General features: G+C 40.9%; 1 protein-coding gene across 5 annotated transcripts in view; it reads right to left on the bottom strand.

The window, feature by feature from the left end:
• Nucleotides 1–808: 808 nt before the first annotated feature.
• LOC111261939 (Purine-rich binding protein-alpha) overlaps nt 809–22773 on the bottom strand; it is a 41157-nt gene continuing 19192 nt past the window's right edge. For 2 of the 5 annotated variants that reach the window (XM_022835839.2, XM_022835840.2), the window contains exons 2-6: nt 16509–16687; nt 15505–15626; nt 14445–14691; nt 7770–7993; nt 809–6934 (exon numbers count right to left, since the gene is read on the bottom strand). In XM_022835839.2, coding sequence (XP_022691574.1) covers nt 6425–6934; nt 7770–7993; nt 14445–14691; nt 15505–15573 — 1050 coding nt within the window. In that variant the 5' untranslated portion in view covers nt 15574–15626; nt 16509–16687 and the 3' untranslated portion in view covers nt 809–6424. Of the gene's footprint in view, nt 6935–7769; nt 7994–14444; nt 14692–15504; nt 15627–16032; nt 16141–16508; nt 16688–22773 lie in introns of those variants that run through there. The other 3 variants (XM_022835837.2, XM_022835841.2, XM_022835842.2) reach the window with 2 other exon arrangements.

Below are 22773 nucleotides of genomic sequence, written 5' to 3'. Positions count from 1 at the left end.
TTAAGTATTCCCATTGAATCCATTCGCTGCAACGCTCCGAAGTTTTCGGCTATTACCGGCGTACCCGCACAAACTCACTTGGCTAATCCCTTGCCGATGTATAGTTTTTATTGGGTAATAAACACTTTTATATACACCGAAATGTGCCATTTTGACAATGTGTTTTCGGTTCTTGTGGAAACTATCGTTAGAGTAGCAATTGCATAAGACGTTTTATGCCATCGCTATTGCAATATTGTGACACTTTTACCGTTACTATTCCTAACAAAGATGTCAACGATTTTTTTTTAACTAGCTACCCAATTTACATCCTATTAATCAATTCTCCCTCATTAACTGTTTATTTGAATTGAAGGGACGACTACTGACGAAAGGAGACACTCCACGCTAACGAAGGAGCAAAGATTCACTGGATTTGTGCACGTTTTTCCGTTAACAACATGAACAACAACGGTCAGGACAAGGCTACCTGGAAATCAGAAGATCGTTAGTTTTTCTTTAATTTAAAAACCAACTTCTTCTTTAATACATGTAGATGTTACACAAATAAAAAACGCATTGCCTGACAGCTGTCAGGCCTGCTCCGATTCATGTCATTCCTGAATTTCAATAATACGCTTCGCAGTACTGTTACCTGGTAATCATATCTTCTAACGTAGTGCTCCGAAGAATGGCCAGGGATCCTCTTCTAGAAGGACATCTCCATAAGATTCATTACTGGCTAACGTCACACTCATATAGTTGCATAGGATGTGTCGATTTCTCCTTTAAATCTTATAACTACCGCTAATAAAAGAAAAAAAAACTATTATACTTTTTTGGCCATTAAATTTATTTCGCTGTACAAGAGTAACAATCGGTTTTTATTACTTAGTATGCTCATACTTTCATTTCTATATAGCTAACTATTACTTGAGTACCACATACCGTCTTCAGGATGCTCATGTTTTTCTTAGTTTGTCAACTGCCTTTGCTTCATCTTTTTCCTCTTACCTCGCCATCGGCATTTAGCTTTTAGTTCCTTCAATTATATCTGCGTTTTGTCGTCTGCTGTTGTTGTTGTTGTTGTTGTTGTTCTTGTCGCTGCTGCTGCTGCTGCTGCTGCTGTCTTTCGAATTTATCTCTTTACAATATCCCGCCTACAGTATCTGACGTTTACCTACTACAGGATCGTTCTGCCGTCTTAATTCGGATCATAGCACCGCTATCGTCGATGACCAGGAAATGTAGCTCAGCTGATCAGGTGGGCCAATTTCATATCAGGTCACTGTCAAAAATTCGAATTCGCTTGGAATTTCGAATTATTTGTGAGTGAATCATAATAGTTGACCGGAGACGGCACACAATTAAGACAACATACTACCTCATTAGTACTTTAGATTGTGAAGATAACAAACTTATCTTTCTTTTGCTGGCTGTTTCTCTCCTCGTGTTCGGTGTCGCTGTTTTCCTTGAATAGAAAATGAATAGAAAGGAGACACGGTCGGATAGGACGAACTGACAACGGATGTTCCGGACATCTTGTTAAAAAAAAAACTAGTTTATTGGTTGAGTGTCTGTCTACCTTTAGACGACGTTACGTTTCATTGTTTGGCTGAGGCTTACGCAGCTTAACCTTCGCGATATTTCACGACTTCCAAAACTCATACGCGATCATAGTCTAAATAAATAGGCCGATACTGTATCTGAATTGGTATGGCCTACAATAGAATCAGAATTGTAGAAACCGACTTGTTACGATTGTTCTTGTCGTCGTGGTCGACGCCGGCTTTGCACGGCCGATTTAGCACAAGCGATATTGGTCCTATTTGTTGAAGTGATAGACGCTACATGTGAGTTTAATACACAGTAGGTGATAGCTTGATTTCGGCCAGTCCAAGAGTCGCATTTTGATCCAAGCTAGTTGATGTCCAGGGGCAATTCGAGCTCAGAGTAGAAAAGTCATATTTTTTCTTCAAAGACGCGTTGCGTTGGCCGTTGGAGTTCCGTTTCGTTACGAACATGTTCGTTCTTGGGTGGGTTTATTTCGAAAAAAGATTTCGCTTTTCCTAGTTCGGGAGTACAGTAATAGAGGTGGTACGCAATCAATCAACCAGCGTTACCACTCGAACATTGATGCCAAGAAACGATCTAGATTACCTCTTTTTGACTAAAGACTACGTTCGTAGACTTCACACAAATGAGGCATGATATTATTTCTATGTAGGGACCGCGTTCCTTTGTCTACGGCCAAGACACGCGTTATAACGGTGCTTCATATTTGTACAATTCAGTCTCCTTGAAAGACTTTTTTTTGTTGCGAAAAAAGTGAACAATCCAACCTCTTTTTGTTTTTTCTTTTTCAAGACAGCACAATTATTACATAGCGTCAACGTAATTGTAAGCGTCGCTGCCCCTATTGAAATTCAGATCAAAAGCTCTTGCTGAAGCAGTCAGTGGCTTGTATTGCTTATGCCTCGAACGCAGTGTGGCTCTGTATTTTATAGGATATGATACACACGTCCCGTGAAACAATCGAACCATGGCAAACTAAATACCATATGAACCAAGGTCTGCCATTAAAACGCTGATTACTGCAGTAAGACGAAACCGTCAGAAAGCAAGCGTTTACGTATTTCGGTTTTCAGCTTCTACTTCACCAAAACCATGTCAGGGAGACTGAAGTTACGCCAAGCTTCAGAGCGCACTCACACTGGCTATTTTGGACGCTGCAGATACGATGAATGCATGTTCCGTACTGCCTCCATATCGGTACTGTGTATTGCTATGTTACTGTTTCTATAGCTTTTACAGGCCATTGTTTACCAATAAACAACGACTATATCCTTCTTTATTGACTCCCGTTTCGTCTGATCGGCGTCAGCTCGTCTCGTCTGAGCTAGCTGGCCCTCACCTAAGACCTTATTATCCCTGTATTATCAAATTAGCCGTTATTTTATTAACGACCGTGTAGAACTCCTATTATATACGCTAGACGGTTTGTTCTTTTCGTCCATATATTTGCATTTTCAGGACTTCGCGAAGGTTCAATGTCTTGAATTTTATTGACTTGTCCTATTAATTAAGGAATCAGACTGTAATAGTGGCAACACGAGCAGGACTGCTTACTTCACATCTACTTTAGAACGTAATTTATAATGGACTGGGCTCGTTAGGCTGACATATTGTGGTTTCAATATAGATTTTAACTCGCAAATTAACGCAGTGTCCCTGTTCTGGTAACAGAACGTCCAGTCTATCTGTCAATTCAGATCAATTGGTTACGCTTTGAACACGGTGTAGCTCAAAAGCGCTATGTATTTTATAGGGTACGATACACACGTCTCGTGAAACAATCCAGCATCGGGGATTAGGCAATAATGTCTCTATTGTTTAAACCTTAAAAAAACGCAAAAGTCTGTCGCGGTTTCAGGGAATACGTTCCGTACTTACAATTAAATGTACAAGGCTTAGAGGTTATTTTTCTGTTTCTTGGACTTGTTGCTATCGTCGTATCCGTTTTGCTATGGCTTTACTAGAGTGTGTGTATATCTTTATATTATATGGCCTGCCGTTGGGAATATTCTGACTTGAAAATCTCTATACGTGCATATATATCTGCCAGTCCATATATATATATATATATATATATCAGAGCTTCTCAGAAATTATTGGCTCGTTATAAATTTACATTCTCACAGACTTGGTTTAAGCTACTGTTGTTGTTGTTCTTACTATCGTATCGTTATTGTTTCCCTTTTCCTTTTTGTTATTGTTAGCACTATATATTATTGTCAGTATCGCCTTGGTCATCAAGCTCATCATGATCTCATCGTAAAATATCGCACTATACTGTCCGACATGATCTTCCAGCTCGGCGTCATCATAATTGGTAGTATCGATATTATCATCATTTCTATGAATTGCTCTGCTTTTCGTTCTCATAGTGTCTATTTGTCATCTGTTTTATTTCGTTATTCTTTAACCCGCTACCTGGTTAGTTGTTTACCAGGATTGGTCGACGTTGAACGAATTCAGCCTGCCTCGTCTTTTTTCGCCTTCGGCCTTCAGCTCAACTCACCTCTACACCTGCTTTTGCTCGATCCCTCCAATTACCAAAATCTCTCGTCTTTCCTCATCTACAATATCCATCTATATATCGTATCATCGCATCGATCAATCAGCTTCATAGTCAGTCAATCCACGCAATCATTCCAATAGGAAATGGACTTGGCCACGATTGCCGCAGGGCTCAGGGTATGGACGCTCCATCTTCGGGCGATTCGGTCGACGCGATAGTTGACCGAGACCAAAACAGAGCCGCGTTTACTGAGGCGCGGGGACGTTGTTTCCTCTAGTAACCGGCTCGCTGATGACCAGCTGGGCCATCACCGGTGACCGTCTGTAGCCTGCAGCCATGACTGTCTTTATGGATACTGCCGTAATGCTTATGGCTGATGAGTTGAACTCAGTCTTCATTTGGCTAGCAAAGATGCGCAGTTAGCAGCGTAGTAAAAAAAAAAAGCGATCATATTAATAATGCTCATAGAACTGTGTTATAACAAGTCTCCACTGCTACAATAATTCGGAGCAATGCCAGTAAACATATTAATAATGATAGTGGTTTTTTTCGGGACACAAAATTTTGTCCGTAATTAAAAAAGCGAACAAAGAAGCGATAATTTATTTGTACAGATTGTTTGAAATAATTTCAGCCGTCGCGCTCAATGGAGGGTCCGTTGCCACCGTGAGCCGCTCGGTGCTGTGGCAACCTAGCGAACCTAGGAGGGTGGGGGTTGGGGGGGCACCCAGCTTTGGTTTCCCTGTTTTCTCTCGCTGTGTATAAATATAGGTTTGTGTACACATCTGGTCTTTCGTTTGCTTAGTTCCTGTTGATTTACGGTTATCAACCCGAAAAATGTATGTTGTCCGCCTCTATCAATCATGTATGTCAATTATCACTTGTAACTCGTTCTACTCTGTACACAACAGTTAGTTCGCTGTGTTGGCATCTGCTACCTGAGGGAAAACAGGGAAACATCAGCGTGGGTATTACGCCCAGCAGTGTATATGCTATCTTGTTGATGCCTATTTCTCTATTCAGCATCCATGCTTCAGCCTCCTTCTCCGAAGCAGTCTCGACTTTTTAGTTTATGCAACGTTTCATTTTCATTCTCTCTTATACTTTCGTTTCCGTCTTTCTTCGTCATTGTCGACTGTTCATTTGATCCACTTCGTCATCATCACCAGCGCCTTCACGATCACATCTGCAGTTTCAGTCATCATTAATGCTCTTCGACTCTTCCTTAGAGAGGCCTCCTCAAGGTGCATCTAGGCCGTGTGGGCCTAATGGCTAGGAGTTTGCTGACTCCGGTGACTTGTTACCAGCTCCGATCCAACCTAAGCGACCATTAGCAGACCATCCGACCCCACACATGCCACAGAACGTCTGCCCCTGTCCAGCATGTCTTCATCCGTAATAGCGCTTTGACTCACTTCGTTCTTTCTGTTTTTCGCTTTGTCCGCCCCCTCGATTTCTAAGCGTCTGCTTAGCTCTGGCTTTCAGACCCCGCCTGTTCTTAAGCGATCGTTTTACCCTCAACGTGAACAGTTATCTATACAGTTCCTCCACCTTTTAGCCTGTTCTAGCTTCGCCCTTATTCTGACTTCAATCTCTCTTCAACTCTGTTTTTCATTTTTTTCTTCCACTCGACCTCGTCAATCTGGTCAGTGAGCAGTCCACTATCGGTTTGCCAATTTTATAGATTCAGCCTCCTTTAGCTACTGCTACCAACCTAAACTGAGATTTCCGTCAACAGTCATTATATACCCGGCAAAGAGAATTTCCATAATATTCATTATAAAGTAATTATCATTACCCTCATTATCAAGATTATTATCATAGCTATCATCATCATCATCATCGCTATAATAAGAATATCAAGAATCTTAATACAATAATAATGATAATAAAGATATTTGTTATAATAATATTAATTATAACCATCATAATAAAAATTCGTTAGATTTTCATCTTTCTTAGAATTCTAATCGTCGACATTACTTTCATCATAAGAGCCGGGGCGTTTCTATTTAATTCTTGTTTCATCACCACTCGCTATGTCGTCTCATTATGAATATTTTCTTTTGATGCTGTTCTCAGTATATTGATCGTTTTGATTGTTTACCAGTTACCAATTATATAAATCTAAATTGAGTTCCTATTATCTTTTCATTATAGTCGTCGTATGTAATCCTCAGAATCATTTGTTTTTTCCTCTTATTGATAACTAGATGTGTTTTTTCTGTTATTGTTATTATCTGCCCTATTTTTTGTGGTGTCATCTTCGCTCGCCTCCACATCTTCATCGCATCATCAACATCATCATTGTTATAATTGTATAATTATATATAATAAAACGAAGATACAATTGGTTATAACACGCTACTCGGAAGCATTTGGTGGTGGTCCGTGGCCTGAATGCCCACCAGGATGGCCCGAATGACCATGATGTCCACCAAGTCCACCGGGCCCCGACAATGATCCTCCCATAGGAGAGACACTGCTCATGTTACCGAGGCTGCCGAGTCCTCCTGCCAAGCCCATGGTCCTGCTGCTGCCACCACCGAGGCCGCCAACACCTCCAATTGATCCGCCAACAGGCCCAATCGCCCCGGACATACCTCCACCAGCTCCGCTTCCCAGGCCGCTAGGCGACGACACAGCCACGTTTGTCATCGTCGAGGACAGGCCCGTTAGGCCTGGCAGAGCGTTTGAGACGCTCGAAGGACCTGGTGGTCCTGGAGCCGTCGATTGCTGGAGTGACTGCTCGTTTAGGGCCGCTGATTTCTCCTGCGCGGCATCCATCCGAGCAACGTAGTCGGCAAACATGTCACGAAATTTCGACCACGACCTTTCCGGAATCGTGATCGCTGAACGAAAATTATTCTTCACCTAGATCAAGTCAGCCAGAAAATGTACAGTGCAGTAGCTTTATTACAAGCTAGTACACAAGAAAAACTATGTTGGAATCGAACACCTATAGTATGTTTAAATTCCGTCAGACAAAACTATGAACATGACAATTCGCCGGACAGGCCTTTTCCATAAACAGGACGAAAATGGCCTCACAGCTAAGGTGTCCGTTGTCTTGATAGGATCAACCGTAATGGAAGAATTTTTGGTTAAAGGTGCCAACATCCATCCGCCTAAGCTAATATTGATAAAATCTTCGATCCTGTTTTATGTGACAAATGAATTCATTCGAAGTTCTTGTGCTACTAATGCAACTACTAATGAGCTTGAATTGTATGTTTAGATACAGTTTGGCAAATCTCAATTGTAGAGTTTTCGTTGTAATAAAACGAAGCCCTTTTACAGGGGAAACCTTAACTTTGGCTATGTTTGATGTTTTTCTGGAGAACGTCCAGATGCTTCTAGGAGCCTGATAAAAGTTAGAGGAAAGGATTCGCTAGGATCGAGATAAGTTTACACTTTCTCCCATACACTTATTCTTCAACACTTCAGTGAGAGTTATCTTATATAGAATATGTTAAGATTAAAACATTATGAGTCAGGCTAGATAACACCGTTATCTTCAGCTTTCGTAAAAAGTGCAAAGTGTCGTTTTACTGCGGTGAATTTCGCATCATTATGGAGTGTCATGACGGATAACTAGGATTAAAGATCGATAACTGCTACATCCAATAAAGTAGTACCTATCAGCTAATCTATAATAACTTTTTTATCACAGCACTTCAAATAGATGAACTAAACAATTGATTCTTACCTCAGACACTCGCATATAGATGCCTCGACTGTTTTGGCCAATGTCGAAATAAAAAGTCTTATCTTCCACGCGCAAATGTCTGCCCTCAGGCAGATCACCCTTGAATCCACCGTCATCGGTGCCATATTCCTCGAGAAGGTCCGTTAGAGCATCCCTAAATTCAATCATTCCTTGCGCCGGAATGGCGATCTGTGTTCGTGGGCCGGCTCGCGCTGATACTGTGGCTACTCAAACAAAGAAAAAAAACAAATGAACTTTTGTGCACTTAATGAACGGGGCAAACAATATATCTTCACTAAGAAATACGATTTTATCAAAAATAAAAAAAATAAAACACATAAGGCAAACACTAAAGATATTCTCAAACGTTTTTTTGCTTTATGAAGGCGGTATCACTCTGCGTTACACAAATACCCTACGAATGGTCATCATCCGTTGTCAAACTCCATATGAACTATGATGGTTACATGTAAAGCTGACATAACGTGTGTTTCATCAATGATACTTTGCTACAATCGGACTTCAGGGAATCCAGCATTCGTCTTGTACTAGTACGGGTAATGTCTTGTACTACATACAGCTGGCACGTTCCATTTAACTTAAAATTGTGCTGTTTGAGTGATTCAAGTGTCTTCTGGTAATTTCGTATGAGGCAGTGGAATTATCAAAACAGAAGGAGGAGCACGCGCCACAGGCACAAAAAAAACGTGTACGTGACGCGAATCTATTGAAATATTCGGGAGGACCCTGTGATTATTTACGAGATCTAAAAAGATTAAATTCTTGTCGTACCGTGTCCTCTACAACATGCTACATACATGAAAATTACGCTTCACTACCGACTCAAGGGGCTGGGTTTAGGGGGCAAAAGACCTGAACGTTCAAATGAAACAAAATCAAACATTCATCAAGATTTATGACGAAATATATTTTGATGAAGGCACTAGGATTATACATTTCACACAGGGAATATTAGAGCAGCAGGAATATACTAAGATTAAAGCGCTGTCTCAGGTACGAAAACGACCCCCTGATGGTGACCACGTCTTCACGCACGATGGGGCGCCTTATCACAAAGCTTGTCCTACTTCTAGGTTACTCGCTATCTAAATGGCTTTTTAGGAAGTATAGGCCGTGACAAACCGTCATTGGTGTCATTTGAAAGCTGATATTTGGCGGTAGCAAATGTACTAAAATGATTAGAACGCCTTCATTTAGGCTCAAGATAAAGCGCCTTAAAAAATGGTGAAATTTCTATAAGTATTCGCAATATTTTATAATTTTACTGCAACAAAGGCAAATACTGTTTAAATTTATCAAAGAAAATATTTGCGGCTTATGATCAAGATGCGCTACCGGACGAAACGGCCTAAACATTCCGGCAGGACGTAACGGATGCTCCCCGTATGTAATCGTTGCCAAGTTGCAAAAAAAACTGAGTAGGACCGACACGTGAGTAGCCATGATATCGTCAAGGAATGAAGCCAAATAGAACAAAGTTGGCTACAAAAAAGCTCGATGTTTGTGGTGTCATACGAATTGATACGCAAAAACTAATCGGGTATGTGTGTAGTTCCATGTACAGAACCACACAAACGCAATGAAATCGAGTGCTCTCTAAACCGGTTGATCACCGGGGCTAAATTGATGGAAAAACTTTGGCTACAATCAGACCGGACTAACGCCACAATAAGTGATACGATATATTAGGTGAGATTCGAATGAAATCATGCACTATGGGTTAGTGCCGTCAAAGCAGAACGGTTAACTTAGGCCTCTGCTATGAACAATTGATAGGATCACAAAAATCCATTGAAGGAAATCGACCAGAACCAGTAAACAGAAAAGGCGTCGTCATCCGCTATGGCAATGTCAGATGACAAAAATTTAAGTGAAAAAAGTAAAAACTTCAGCCGCAGAGTCCGGATCCTACACCATTAGGCTTATCGTCTGTTTCAGTGTTTGCAGGACTCGCTTAATGGTAGTTGTTTAGTTTCAATCCAGGGACGCAAAAGTTAACACCTTCTTGTATCGGAAGCAACAGAGGTTCTATAGTAATGGAGTTGTGGTATCACCAAAACATGACGAAAGGCCATCGATTAAAAGTTTGAGAATATCATTTTCAAACATTAGAGGTATTAGGTTTAGCTTTTGCCTAAAACAGTCAATATTTTTGTTCATAACCCAATATATAACATGTTATCTATAGCGTTTCTATTATTTTTAATAACGAGAACAACAAACGCATTAAAAATGATAAAAGTCGTTATTTAACGTTCTTAATGCATTCATTCATTAGCTGTATTACAAGAAAATGCTTGCTATTTACAGCAGGAGCTGTTGTCAAACTGTTGATTTTTGTCTTCTCTGTTCATTATGTTAATGATTGAATATGGCTCCTGTTAGTAGTTACACGTACACGTACTTGAGTCATAATGTAATTTAAGGCCAAAATCGGCTAAAATAAAAAAAAATATAAACAAATTTAACTTGTTTTTGATTCAGATGGCTATATTGATTCAAATATCATGTTGAATGTGAGAAATCAGTGATTTATGGATATCTGATAATCTTTCAGCATTTTTAGTTTCGAGCTATCATTTATGTCCCAGTTTCCGGTCAGTACGGTAAACGAGCATTTTGAGATAGCCCCTATGATATATATATGGTGAACAAAAAAAGTTAAACTGTCGAAGGAGACAAAATACTAGTTTTACTGAAGTGAAATCCCATTAATGGATTGCACCTAGGACGGTCGCAAGTTTTCCCAGGTTTGCATTCCTCGTAACGACATACTATTATGTCTTTTATAGCCGATAGAGCAGAAACAATTTAGATAGATTTAATGGAACCAAAATAGACACGGAAAACTTGCAAAATTTAAGCACCGGTCATCAAGAACCGCTAGTGATTATTTAATAGCCACCTATTCTCTAGTAGCGTGCTTAAATACTCAAAAGCAAATACGCTGATAAGCCCGACTGTACACTGAGCGTGTACCCGCCGCCGTCTAGACTGGTTACGACAAGTGTCTGTCGGCGGTGACTTACACGACGCCTGGCCTCAAAAAAATGGGAAGACCAGGTGATTCTTTGCTTTCGTCAATCCGTCCTTCGCCCACGGCGCCAGACGAAGGTGCGATAGGTGCACGTTACATACGCAGAATGGATAGACACCGCATATATTGCCGCTGGCTAAGTAAGCACAACAAATCACTGCTGTAAATTCTATTTTTTTTTACCGTGTATTACTACTACTGTGAGTTAGGGCCCTATTCTGAGATGACACGCAGCTAGATCATGCGCTTCTAACAATAAATCTCCTAATAGACTATAATTTTTATTTTTATTTCTTTCACTAATTCGTCTCCTCAAGTGGCAGAGTGCTCTTTTCTATGAAACTGAAACGTCAAAAGCCCACGTGGTACCCTCTCCTGTATCGATCAGTTTTATCAGTCAACATCATCAGCTTGATAGCCCCTGCATCGATAATCACCTGCAACAGCAGGCGGCTGAAACAGATGAAAAATTGAAAAAGAACGTAAAAGCCTAAGCCAAGATATATAAAAACAGTTGGTGTTTACTACTGAGGGTCAGCCGATAAGGCGTTATAAAGCGAGATATTGCTGTGTGTTTGGATTTATATAGTACTGGAAATAAAAGATCATGAACTAGAGCTGAGAAAGACGAAGGCTCGGATATTATATGGTAGCGGTCTGAATTTCGTACTCGAAAGTTTTTGTGCAGGCATCTTTTCAGCGCACTTTTTAACATAACTGCGTAAATTTATTAACGACGCTTAAGACTTGCGTCAGTAATCTGACGAAGAATGAAAGGGATAGTGGCGGGTGACATAGCTGAAAACATACAAAAAGATTAAAAAAAAATTCGGTACTAGTGTAAAGCTAGTAAAGGCTGTTCCAGTGTACCTTTAAAAGCATAGAATATTTTTTTGAAATTGAATGCGCGCTTGTACCAACTAGACTCATCAAATCGTAAAGCCAGTGCGCCAAATTTTGAACCCGCTATTTATAACTCAAAATTTACTTTGTTCAGCAGCGCAGAATCATAAGCATTTTGGTCAAGAAGCGAATTAGTCAATACTTTGATTGGCACACAGGAAAAACCTTAGAATCGTGTCTTTTTCGTTCAACATCAAAAAAAAAAACTACATAACAGAATGACTTATGGTAGAGTACACTTAATCTTGAAGGTGCGGTGGTTGATTACTATTCGTACCTTTTATTGTGTGCTCTTTTCATTATAGATATGAAGAGCAAAACCTATAGACATGTAGGCAGGATAAGCAATAGCTTTCCTTATCTGATGTACAACTATTAACAATATGACAATATAACAGTATGGAGGGACATCGTTTACTAAAACATGGCCTTTTGTGTCCTTCGATGGTTTGTGCTATTAACATATTTCGCTAGAAAGGATTGTCGGATATTTGAAATCATAAAACCCGTTACAAACCTGTCGAACATGTAAAAGTCAGTGCAGTCACTTCTAGAGAATATACTCTTATTGTGCCAAAGTGTTCCACCAATAATAACAGTTTATCGTAGGCACACATCCTATAACAGCTTTGCCGTAAAATTGTTTTTAGGAGTCACCTAGGATAAGTATCCAAACTCTGAAAGCTTATTCCATCAAGATTATTATACTGAACAGTATCAGTGAACCAACCATCATTTCTTCATGCACGATCTGCATGTCTACATAAGCAGCAGCCCAACGAAAAATGTACTAAAGAACGCAGGCTCTGACGAAAAGGCAAATGAGCCGGAATATACCGAGACATGTGCGAATCTAACGAAAATACCAGATTTCTGTTACCAGCCTAAAAGCCACCCGTCTCTCAAAGCAATTCGGTTCGTTGAGTTTCAATTACATTTGCCTTTGGCGCCTGCCGACGTCATCCTTGAATCCATCCAGTGGCTAGTAATTGTTCGCTTACTATTGACGACGGCTTTGCAACTGCATAGACTCAAAGCAACAGACAAAGCTGGTACCAATGTTGCGAAGACCGATATAGTACGAAGGCTACTCCATGGTGTAACCCAAGTGTATACCATAAATTGGCTAGGATAATTAAGCGATTCGGTGACTGGTCCCCTCGTTGAGCCTTAGTGCTAGACTGAACGCAGAGAGGTTTTTGACCAGCCCAAAAAAGCGCACCTGCTGGCCACACTTTATTAGGGTGTCCACGAAACACAGCGTAACACTCGCTGACCTGTGCTAATCAGGCCGACATGCCTATAAGCAATTTTCGAGCCGGATTCTTAAAATGCTCTAGCTCTTGTGAATTCTATTCGTGAAACAGATAGAAACAGCTAGAATCACTTCTCGAAATCTACCGACATGCCCGCCTTATTGACACGTATCTTTACGACGTATTGCTTCTGGTCTCTGGGCATATAAGATTCACGCTTTTGTCTGATTTTTGCCTTGATTATACCTCACACGTCTAGCGTTTGTATAAATTAGAGTAACACGGTTCTCGGGAGAACAATATCCTTTGACTACTCGTCGCCTGTTAAGGTTATAGCCCACAACAACTGCCAGGTAGTAAAAAATCGCAGTGAAAACAAGCGGTTTAGATTTTGCTTCTTCGAGTAACGACAAAAACATAGCATGTGGTGCCGTTAAGACTGCTAACAAAACGGATTTAAAAATGTTTGAGTTCAGTACGACAACGGTAAAAGACCTTCGAAGCTCGGCGATGAAATGGTCACGTGGCACTCTAGCGGATTATGTTCCAAACTACGTACGGACCAAAATCTGGAGTTATAGGTTCAGCAGGTGTTACGGAACCTTTTCCTCAGACGGATGTATATTGAAAAAAATGTACATATTTTACATCTGTTTAAAAAATAAGACGCAAGAATATCAAGTAGGACAATGTAAGGGACACCAGATGCGGCTGATGAATTAATACGCTTTCCGTTCCTCAGTGTTAACAAAACGTGAATTACTATAGTCAGCAATAGATAGATATCTTTTACTAGTTCTTGTATGCAATGTTTTTTGGTATTTTAAAAATCAACAACCTAAACAGATTAAATTGACAGTTGATTCAGGAATAGGTGGTTCAGGACGCGAGTAAGACTGACACGTGATCTAATGTATTATCTTACTGATCTAGGAATATAGCATATCGAAATGAGCAAGATCAATGAGCAAGTCAGCAGGACTGCGCATCGTTACGCCCTGTTTGTTTAACAGGCCGGCCTGAAAATAATTCGTAGCAATAAAATAACATTTAAGTGAAATCTGTTCATTTTATATCTTAACCGTTGCACCGAACACATTCCTTCGTTATTTGGTTTCATTATACATTGTGAGATTGTTGTTTCTATTAAGAAGCAAAAGATCGCTTAGATAGAGCTTGGTCTTTCGCCTGAAGCTAGACCGCTTATGTCCAAACACCGCCAAGAAATATATGCACTTGGCGGTCTTCGACATGTGCTTCACACACTCATATTATAAGTACGTGAGGAAAAACAAAAACTTTTCTCTTTTAACAGAAATGTCATGCCGCTTCTAACGTGGTTAAGAGATTGGTATCAACATGTCCACACGAATCACACTACGTTTATCTGCGAGAGAACTTCTATGCAAGGTACCTATTATAAGCCTTCGTCCTACCTTAAAAGCCCGTAACACTCACCGATGGTCTGTGAGACGCGCAGAAACCTTCCTCTCGAGTTTTCCTTGAGGTCAAGATAGTATCGCCTATTCTCTTTAACCATCACTTCACTTCTGAGTTTTCCATCCTCGGGTAAATTTTCTGGGTTTGGTGGGCCCAACGAAGCGTACAGTTCGCTGAATGAGCTTAAATGGTCCCGAAATTCGGCTGCCGTTGACATCGCCAGCAGAAGACGTGACTTGCGACCCGCAACGCCTACCTCGGCCACCTAAAATGTCACGGTTAAGTGGCGCCAGCGGCAACAGCAACGCAGGTAAGATAATATTGGTATGCATATGTTATTGATCCCGGAAAAATACAATATATGTATTGCATATATACCTGTCAAGTGGTATTCTTGAACTGCCAAAAAGACTTTCGACTTTGTTTCACTGAATTATGGTTATAAACTATAAATAAAGAAAATGAGAAGCGTGAAAAATACGAACGGATAATTAGTCGGCGTTCGACGATGAATCTCTAAATTCAAACAACAGACCCGTTCAGTTACGTGGCACTAGACCATGATTGGTATCATTTGGTTTTTATCAAAAAAGGACGCTTAGAAAAATTGACATAATCCTGATTGTAAGAGAATCCGCAAGTACCTAAAAAGCAGCTACTTATCCTGGAATCTCAAGGACGGCTATGTTTGATCCATTGCCGTTGTCAGTATATCTAGGTTAAAAAGAAAGCGTTATAAAGCAGCGATTAATAACAACAACAGAAAATGTTTTATTTGTATAAACAGGATGGCGCTGTGGATTATACTAATTCTTTGTTGGGGTTCTTTGTTGTTGCTTCATTATAGAATCATCCTGACTATAACCGCCCTGTCTTCGGCGATTTCGGAAATCAATAATTAACGGACAAACACGGCATTATATACTATTTCAAATCATAATATTACTTACTTTTCGTATTCTAGGTCTCCACAGAAATTCACCCTTACCGTCAAAAGGCCTATAGGGATTCGACTTTTTTTTAGTGCTTGTTTTTTGTTTTGTAAACAATTGTGGACAAGCACTCATTTGACACTTACCTTGATGAATCTTCCACGACGGTTCTGTTTGACGTCGAGGTAGAACCTTTTACTTTGTATCTGGAGCATCTTTGTCGCAAGCTCCTTTTCCGCTCCACCTCCGCCTCCCTCCGCGGCACCATCTAACCAGAAGCATAATAATTGACGATCACAGTCGTCATAGAGAGAACAGAGCAACGACAGGAACAAACAAGGTTAACTTAGTGACAAACACTGCTTGCTATTGTTTAGCATTGTCTCTATTACACTTAGGGGTACGCGTTTAGGTAGACTCCTTAGGAAAAAAAAAAACAAATAGAAACGTTTTGTGCTGATGACCAGGCCAAATGAAGTGATGTTTAACTAAGGGAATAGAATCGCATGTCGAACTTAGAAAATATATTTGCTGAATATTAGTAACTGCTGTCATTACCCCCCAAATGCAGGTCGAACGGAAAACATGCGCAATGTGCTATCAGTTTCTTCACCTGAAGCTGAGTTATTGATTTGCTATGCATACTACAGCCCGCGGAACTAAAGCATTACCACCTGGCACGGTGTAGGTCGTGATGCCTCACTAGACTGCTTATGGATGTAGTAGACTGACTATGATTCTTCAATCGACTACATAATTAATCGTAAGTCGACGCGGTGGCTTGGCACTCAGTAAAACTTCTGGCCGAAAAAGCTAGAGGTTATGTCTGGTTTGTGTCCTGCCATCGACATAGTTGGTGCTACAATTATCATCAAATAAAAGAAGTTGATTATGAACACGGGAGTCAGTCACAGGATCTTGGAAACTGTTGTTTTGGTCGTTATAAAAATTTGCGTTTGACAATTTCGTTTTGAGAATCGTTTTTTTTTTGTGTACTTCCAAAGTCGTATGAGATTCACGTATACAGAGAGTCACTACCAACAACGAGTTGTGGCTGATCGGTCTGTATAACTATCTACTATTCAAAAATTACCGGGTCCATTTTCCGCACTAATAAAACATCGAATCAGCTGATTAACAAAAAACATACCCCACACATCGAGGATTGTAGCAGCATTGTGCCAGTCACTGTCTTTTCGTGCATTAGCTGTCCTCGTTATGACCACAGATTCGTAAACGGGTTTGATCTTGTGCCAGATAGCGGGTCTTCACGCTTTAATGGCTACCAGAGATCACACGGTGCTTTGCTCGACCTTCTGACGCACAACACTGTTTAAATTAAAGAAAACACTTCTGTTGGCGAGAATAAAAGTAATTGATTTTCTCCTGCTCACATTATACTGCACTGGTACAGGAGGTTTACTGAAATCATTTACGGAATTCAGTTACCTAGATATAAACAATCCATCATCGAAAATTTTCATTATATCCTATATTTGAAAATTCGCCCCATAAGACTTGGTATACCACACCTATAGACCGATGCTTCACCGGATCTGACAACGCATTGTAGGTCATTTGAAGTCATGCTGCAATTATTCGTATTTTAATCTTAAATTCACAATCTCTTGTGTATACTTCTGTCTCAAGCACATTCCCTTTAGGGTTGGTAAAAGTATTTTTACGATTGAGTTCAGTGAAGCTTGTTTGACAATGCCGTTCGCGAAAACGTTACTGGAATTACTCCACCACTCTTAGGTCACTGAAGAATTAACATAGAGACAGTTTGTAAAGCGATATCTAACGTTACATTTTCGTACACGAACCCTATGAAACGGCTCATAGCGAACTGATTTACGGATACCCCCTGTTTTTTCATCCTACCGGTTCCGCGGATCAAGTTATGGCTCAAGCACCATGGTCAACGTAAATCTCAAACATCTTTACGACACGACGGATTTCGACGTTATCCCACCACTCAGTATCGACTTCGTGCGTACCCACCCAGAGCTGTCTGACATTACACTGATACGAATCCAGATACTGTACTATGCATCACTTAAGACTGCACGTTTCCGAAATCGTATAGAAAATCATCAGGCAACAAGTCCAAGAAAAGAACGTTTCCTTGACACAACATGATAACGTGCATGAAAAGCGCCTTGTGACCTGGTCGGCAGAATTCCGATGCCGACCTAGCCATTAGTTGCTTGGCCAGCCAGTAGGATGGAAACTATTTCTACTGATGGCACTAGACTCTTCCACCATCAATGATTCGAAATAAGGCAGCGGTACAAACACATAGTAGTGCGTTAATGAACGTTGGTATTTCGAAATTAATGATACTTATGAAATGCGACCAAAGTTAATAATCCGTAGACAAACTGTTGCGATATAAAATGTTTGCTTTTTCACTTGCCATGTAGTAACCATTCGGTTGTTAGTAAAACCGTTAGCGTTCTGGTAAAACTGGAAACTCTGCAGTCTCGCTATGTTCTACCACAGAACCAGACGTAGCCTCCTTTTTCATAACGGTATTTTTTGCACCATTACGTATTGCCTTTATCTGTACACTCTCTTTAGGTGACCTTATCCCGTAAAGGACCAAGAATACACGTGATGTAGTTAAATGATTCCCATTTGTTGCATGATTTATCCATCTTCTATCTAATGGATTTGCAAAGTGATACCTGCAACCATAATAAATTCGGAAATTGTACAAAAGACAAGCGCTAACATTTAAAAAAAATTTCACAACCCCTGCATAAGTAGCTTTCGCCGGAAGATACACAGGTAGCACCAGTTCATAGCTTTCGCCATTCTTTCCAGAAGTAATTCTGTTTAGAAACGTATGCATACATCATATATATTATTATACATTTGGGGGTTTGATTTTACTAGTTTTGTTACTTTGAAGTAATGAAGCAGACATTCCTTACTGACACGCAACAACTACTATTAAACTTCTTATCATGGCAAACCGAAATCAATAGGCACATTTGCTGAACATCTTTTGCAAAACCGCTACTTACATTTTATTGTCATCGATCTCTTTCAGGCGTGTCTTTTGATAATCACCAAAAATGAACGAATAAATGAAAAACAACAGCCTAAATTCCTAGCTCAGTAAATCTGAAACAATCACATTTGTTTTGTCTGACACATTATTGTTGCAGTACGAATGGCTGTATATATAGGTATTGTATCAGATCGTACTACATTTATCCTTGATAGCTGATTTCGGATTCTTCTCACTTGGCTGCTAGCAACGGTTCTGCAAGGCGGTACACCAAACACTGCCGGACATCAATGGTCTGAGGTGTCCATATAAAGTTCAATCAGGTCTATTTCCTTTAACAGCTAATATAACAGAGATGGGTGACAATATAATGTTACATTCTAATTCTAAGAGTTGAAAAACGTACGCGTTTTACTATGACAAGATTAGTAGACAACTTGAAGTAAAGTAACTAGACTAGATTGAAGAGAGTAAAGGAAATTGAAGACTCCAAAAAAGAAGCACCGCTTGCTGTTTGCTAACAAAAATTATCACACGAAACCACCTTTATTAACCCTTTTTTGACCGCAGATACGTTCCTGACTAATTTATAAACAATACGTTTGCTCTCTCCCTCTAAATTTTTTTTTCGCAGATGCACACTATTTTTTTTTCGACTTTGCATGTTGGTATAATTGTAATACGTGTTCAACACTCATTGGGTGTTTGTGCCTGCCTGCCTACCTTATGAACGTTGCTAGCACGACAATGGCACGCGAACTGGGTATAGATTATGGTTAAGAAATGTAAACTCGATCAAGATGCCGAAAAACAAAGGGTTTCCCTCAACAATCTGTTAAAAGTTGAATATGCAAAACATAGATTGCAGCATAAGCTGTATGTTTAGAGTTGGACAGCATAGCTAAATGTCTAGATGGATGAAGACGCAGTGAAGCGATTTGGCTACGTTGGTGATCTGGAGCAATTTTATTTCTATTTGTTACGACGTTCTTCACGTAATTGATCAAAGTGAACACCCAAAATTAGTTTTACTAAAAAACGGACTCTAAACGTGGAAAATGCAACAGAATATGAACTTAGCACAATTCTCTTCTTGCTAGAAAGGTACCAATTTGAGAATTTGTGGTACGGGATTCCGGCTGCCTAAAACAATAGAACTTCTAACATGTATAATAATAGGGATGTCTACTGAATCTAACGAACTACAACAAATTACGGAGAGTTAACAATTCCTAACTTCATAACGATACTACTTCATTAGTAGGGCTTATTTCTCTTACTCACACGCCTGCGTCTTCTTCCTCAAAACAGTGATATGTGGAGTCGAGGGAAGACCCCGTGCCACAGATATAGGATATTTCCATTTGTGCATCTGTATCGCTGTGTATTATCTGCCGCGCAGATTACTGAGGAACCTGTTCCGACCGCTTGCCTTTTTTTTTGATGCGACTTAGATAGGTGGATGTGTACGAGTGTGTATGTGAAACAAATGCGATAGTTACATCCGTGTATACTTAACTCGAAGTACCTACTAGAAAAACTCGCTATTTTGAATAAAAGAAGAAAGTTGAGAAAGAGATTATTGAAAGATGGTACCGTTCCGACAGTCCATAGGACAGGACATTCCGACGTCACTATAAGCCCAGGCTAGTGTCCTAGTAATCTTTACTACTCATCTCATGTGTTTTATATTGATGCCAATATTGCATTCAAACTGCAGACGGATGGACAATCTAACCAGCCACATAATAAATAACCATTACATTTATTGCGTGCACCACTCCAAGTGGAGCATCTGCAGAAACTGTCGACTCCAGACACCTACTCACCCTCTATTTACTTCTTCACGTCAATTCAACAGAACGAGACAGGGCACCGGTTTTTTACACCGTGCCAAGGCATTCCCTGTCGCAATTACCATTTACCTGAACCTCTTTGTACGATCAACTAACTGTCAACGGCTTTTTCGCTGTTAGGGTTATTTGGCAATTTCTCTCTCTCTCTCTCTGATTTGAACATCCAAAGCCACAAAGCTCTTTCCATCTTCAGGCCCTTATCGCCGTTGCTTCAGTCGCTCATTTGCTTTTTAACTTGCGCCTGCTTTGCTCTGCAAGCACTCTCGCTGGTTCTGCCAATGTTCTCGCTCTTCCCTCCTCGTACCTCTATGTCTGCGGTTCCCCCTCCTCCATCTGCGGCTCCCTTGCCACTGTGCTCTTTCCTCGTCTACCCTCGCCCTGCTCTCCATTGCGCGTTTCCTCCTACACACATCGCCGGTTCCCTCTCTCACCTCTGTCTGGAGCCTTACGAGTCCTCTCGTAGGAGCCCGTCTCCGTGACACGCTCTCCCTTCATCCGGGTTCAATGAACTCTGCCTGGCCGTCAAATGCACGACGGTTCAGGTACAAGCACGGTAGGCTACAGCAAATGGAATGGACGGTTGCAAACAAATGCTGACGCGGCCTTCGTTGAATGCAGGTGCTTGCTGACTGCTAATTCCGGCCCGTAGCTGACGTTTTCGAGTTTTATCAAATTCACGCACTTATTCTTGATTCCGCTGTGGGCTACCAGGTAAACCCTGTTGACAGGGGCGAACAATGACGAAGACGTGGCCTGTTGTTGGATAGCTTTTGAGGGCAGATACCATCGACGATCACCAGCGCCAGTTGGTTAAGGTCGATGATTGACCAACATGAAACGCTGCTGTCTGCTTGCAAATGAAGACGGCAAGCAACAAGTTATGAGTCATCCACTTACTAGTTATTGTGTTCAACCGCGCACCCCGAATATATAGCAGTCGTGGAACACGGGCATTGCGCGACGCAGTGCGCGCCTGAGAAAAATCTAGCTGAATTTAGTTCTGGTAGACACCGTAGTTTGGTGAAGGACAGCGAGCAACAGGATATAGCCTTGTTGGAACTGAATAATGTCGTCACTGCTATATTACAATTTTCGCAAGAGGGCCAGCGTTTCTAGGTCTATGTATACTCTGGTGAATTCGAACCATTTCGAGATTCACTAAGCCGTCATGTTTTCTAGTCGAAGTGGCACTGGTTTTTAGTAGGACGTCTCTGAAAAGCAACGCCATGTCAAACGGTAGAAAACTTCTTGTTTTCTCCTGTGTGCTCTCGAACAGTTACCGTCTCTTACAAATATTTCAAATCGATTTTAGTACAGCGGCAAAAATAAGAAACGAATAAATATAATTGAAAGGGTCGCGGGTATCCTGCCGGACGTGGAGCGCCTTCAGAACTTCAAACTAGGGCGTGAAATGCGAAATTGACGCTGATACTAATATCTGACGGATAGTTATGGGGTTAGAAAGATAAGCACACGTAGACTGAAATTCGGTGACGAATTTCAAAAAATATAGAAATAGAGGAATAATGCAATCCATTATAATGCAGAAGATCATTTTGACCTCAAGCTCTTCACCCAGATAAGCTCTATCGCGTGTAAATATATGAAGACGTTTCACCTGCCAAATGTTAAGCTGGCATTTTCGCAATGTGGTTACATTGCGTAATTTCGGCCGATACTAATGCTACACTTCGCGTAAGCGGCTCACCGGATGATGGTAAACCTTTACTTGTCAGCTTTCTCAGAGTTCTATTAATAGCACAGGCAGGAAGAAGCGCACCGGGAAAGTAGCGAAGACTAGTCGTATAAAAGTGAACAGCTGCTGATTTTTCGTGTCCACATTATTTGTTCGTTGAGAACCGGCTTGCTAGTTCCGTGGACGGAATCAGAAGCCCCCATACGTAGTTTGAAAGCGCTTGAAATAACAGGACACAGAAATATAATCTGGCTATTCTCTCTCTTCCTTCTGGTATTTCCTTTTTTCGCGTGGACAGACGTGTCGGCACGATGGCGACATCGAAGAACATTCCACCCAAACCCACCCCACTTTTCGCTAGTTGGGTTCAAGGTCGTTCAACGGCTCACTACCGATCGATTCTTTTCAGCGCAACATTACCCTCTCCATTTTTACTCGTACGGCCAAACAGGCGATGCGTCGGCAGCTGCAGTCGTCGCCTGATTCGAGCACGGTCCTGTCCTTCCCTCAGTTGCGAGTGAGTAACGCTGCTAGGGGTTGACGGAATGGCGAAAGATGGTACGCAAATGCAGCCAGAGGAGCTGTTCACTATGCGGGCAAAACCTCTTCCCTCTCTCATTCCTAGCCCCTTTCTCCAATCGTAACATAGCCGTTAGGATCCTCAGGTGGCAGGGAACACCGGCTGACTTTCCGGTTTTCCGCCTGGACGAAGTCACTGGAAAGGGCTCGAAGACAGAGGGCAGATCGAAGATTGCACAACGGTTTGAATAATGAACAGTCATAGTAGTAAAATATTAAGAGCCAGAAGGCTAGCATTATGTATATATATATATATATATATATA

The sequence above is a fragment of the Varroa jacobsoni genome, unplaced genomic scaffold (genome assembly GCF_002532875.2).
Source record: "Varroa jacobsoni isolate VJ856 unplaced genomic scaffold, vjacob_1.0 scaffold_617, whole genome shotgun sequence".
Lineage (NCBI taxonomy): Eukaryota > Metazoa > Arthropoda > Arachnida > Mesostigmata > Varroidae > Varroa > Varroa jacobsoni.
Note: the sequence above shows the minus strand (reverse complement) of the source record. Positions and strands in the feature narration are given on the sequence as shown.